We start from the raw sequence: 2,830 nt of genomic DNA, 5'->3' as shown, positions 1-2,830 counted from the left end.
TGGCCCATATCAACTAACTTTCAGCGTTTTCTCACAATACAGAAGCTTTTGAAAGAAGGAAAGTGTATATTCTGTTCACGCACCTGTAAAATTACGATAAATATCCTTCCACTTGCTGTTTTTCCTTAGGATGGAATCCTGGTGATTTTATAAAAGATGTTAAACACATTAGTTAGTCAGCATCTCACTGTGGAGGTGTTTTCTTAGCCACGGCTAGCTGCTAGGCTGGAACTAGCTTTCCGGGCAGCTGGTGTTCTGTCGCTGAACGAATCGATTCTTTTGAACCCGTTCCATGGCTAGCCGCTAGCCTGGAACTAGCTTTCCGGGCAGCTGGTGTTCTGTCGCTGAACGAATCGATTCTTTTGAACCCGTTCCATGGCTAGCCGCTAGCCTGGAACTAGCTTTCCGGGCAGCTGGTGTTCTGTCGCTGAACGAATCGATTCTTTTGAACCCGTTCCTTCATAACGCGACACTGAGCAAATGAAAGTATTATGATCATTGCAATGCACGTATTTGTGGATGAAACGCCTAATAATGTGTCTCAATGTAGAAATTATAGACATCACGTTCGATATTAGGTTAATATTGGGCTATATGATTTGCAAAGTGATTCAAAATCAAAAGAGTTGGATCTCAAAAATTAATTGGAACGWCGGAACGCGCGCAGTCGATTCATCAGTCGATTCGTCACTTAATTAAGACGTCATCACCGCTGTAATCCCAAAAATACCATTCCTGTAATCAGAAAACTATTGTATTATAATTATTTTTAAAATGTATATTTCTTTTCTTTCTTTCTTTTTTCCTTTTTGCCCTTTGTTTTTGTGTAGGTCTTTGTAGATTTTTCTACAAATACAGCTTACCTACACACAGGTAAATTAACTACATAAATCAAATCAAACCCAAATGGACATTTCCAAACTGTCAAACTGTATAAACTAATAAAGTGATTTCCTTATAGTTAAATACAAATAAAAAGTATTTGTTAAATTTAACTTCACAAGTCCAAACAGTGTCTAATAAATACAATTTTAGTAGGACAAAATGCAATGATAACACTGGACTCTGCATCTTTAAAAAACAAACAAACAAGTACATAAAAGTTCAGATTACATAATTTACATATTAAGCAAATGTTTTGTTGGGTAGCAAGCCCACTAGAGAATGAACCTTCAAAGAGGCAAATAAAGTCTTACATTTAGACTGCAAAATAGGAAATAACCAGTCAGACATCAGTGTTTGCCATTAATCTTCTCTGTGACTTAACCATAAACAAATTTCTAATTAATTAATGAAAACTCTTGCAGTTAGAAATGAATGCTGCAAGTAATATTTTAATCTGCCACAACACTATTTTGTTGGAGAAAATTAATAAATAAGAAGTCAAAGCCTTTGTGCACCTTACATCCACCTGACACAGGTGTGGAAAAGCAAGAGCAGCAGGATGGGGATTACAGCAGCAAATGTGTTTAGCAGCTTTAACAAAGGAGGCAGAACAGAGGACACACTTGACAGCTTTAACAGCATTACTGACATCACTTAATCAATCTGCTTAATCCAATTTTATTCACTGACAGGGAGGAGAGAGAGAGGCAAGGAGGAAGAAGCATTGTGAATAATTTGTAATGGAAGGTGTTATATTTTCACGTTTGTTTGTTTCTTTTACATCAGAAAACATAAAATTAGGCACTTCACCCCAGATATTCAGTAACTCCAAATTTTATTAAATCATCAATGATGTTATAGTTGTGTTGAGCATCACGTCTCTCTATGGTCACCTCACTTTTTAGTTTTCTTAAAACCATAAATCACATTTTCATACACTGCCTTATTAAATGTTTCCTTTTCTCTGGGTGAACAGGGATGATTTTATTGCAAAAAAAGAAAAACAATGTTCATTTTTAGAAGTAATAAAGTGGTTAAGGATGTTTTTGGGTAACAATGACAGATTAACTGTTCATGTACAGTACATAACAGGAAAAATAAAATAAAAAAATAAACAATRAAATGTCTCCAGTTGACCATTTCTTTGTTAATGAGGATACCACAGTAGAATTTCATTGAGGACATTATAGTTAATCTTATCCGTGATATTCACAATGAAAATCCTACACCTAATTTTGTCAAATTCACAGAAGTGTCCTCATTGTGTCCCCCTTTGTRAATGAAAATAATATAGCTCTCTTTGTAAAAACTATTTACAGGTGTGTACATGGTGGGARGTTCAGGCGGTAGCGGGGGCAGCCTCTCCTTCTTGGACCTGGTTTTTGAGCAGGAGGAACTTCAGCATGGGGTTGACGTACTCCATGATGGTTTCTTTCACCCCCTTCTCCAGCAGGTACCCTTCTGTCTCGATCTCGGTGTTTTCCTTCCCTGCCACTGCTTCCATGGCCGTCTGCAGGAAGCGCAAGCTCACCAGGACAGAACCCTGCGGAGGGAGGAGGTTTTAACACAACCTGGTACTAAAAAYCAAGAAGGACAACCAAATGCAAGAATTATTCTCTCTAGGTGACAACCCCACCACAATRTAAAAATAATTTTAATTACAAAAAATCAACCAAAAGGATCGTGGTCTTCAGGAGTACATTAGTGGATTATTAGTTTGCACAAAATGTCTGTAATGAGGACCTCATTATTAAAGAAATAGTTGGGTCAGTTTTAAAGTGATGATCAGTCACATATTTATCAATAGTTAGTTCCTTATTAGCTGAACAAGTGTGGAAAAAACAGTTTATTGTTTTTTCCCACATTATTACTCAGTCTGCCAAACACACCCTGACATGTTTCTGTAGAAAAAAGGATTTACATGTAAATATGTCTGTTACTAAAA

At 36.7% G+C, this 2,830-nt stretch overlaps 1 protein-coding gene across 1 annotated transcript in view; it reads right to left on the bottom strand.

Moving 5' to 3' along the window:
* Nucleotides 1-1,703: 1,703 nt before the first annotated feature.
* The window catches only part of LOC106511527 (peripherin-2), a gene marked incomplete at its 5' end in the record, with an annotated part of 3,490 nt that continues 2,363 nt past the window's right edge, over nt 1,704-2,830 (bottom strand). The window contains 1 exon segment of the mRNA XM_014000285.1: nt 1,704-2,428. Within this exon segment, the coding sequence (XP_013855739.1) occupies nt 2,225-2,428 (204 nt within the window).

The sequence above is a fragment of the Austrofundulus limnaeus genome, unplaced genomic scaffold (assembly GCF_001266775.1).
Source record: "Austrofundulus limnaeus strain Quisiro unplaced genomic scaffold, Austrofundulus_limnaeus-1.0 Scaffold2893, whole genome shotgun sequence".
In the NCBI taxonomy this organism is placed as follows: Eukaryota; Metazoa; Chordata; class Actinopteri; order Cyprinodontiformes; family Rivulidae; genus Austrofundulus; species Austrofundulus limnaeus.
This window is presented reverse-complemented; position numbering and strand designations above follow the sequence as displayed.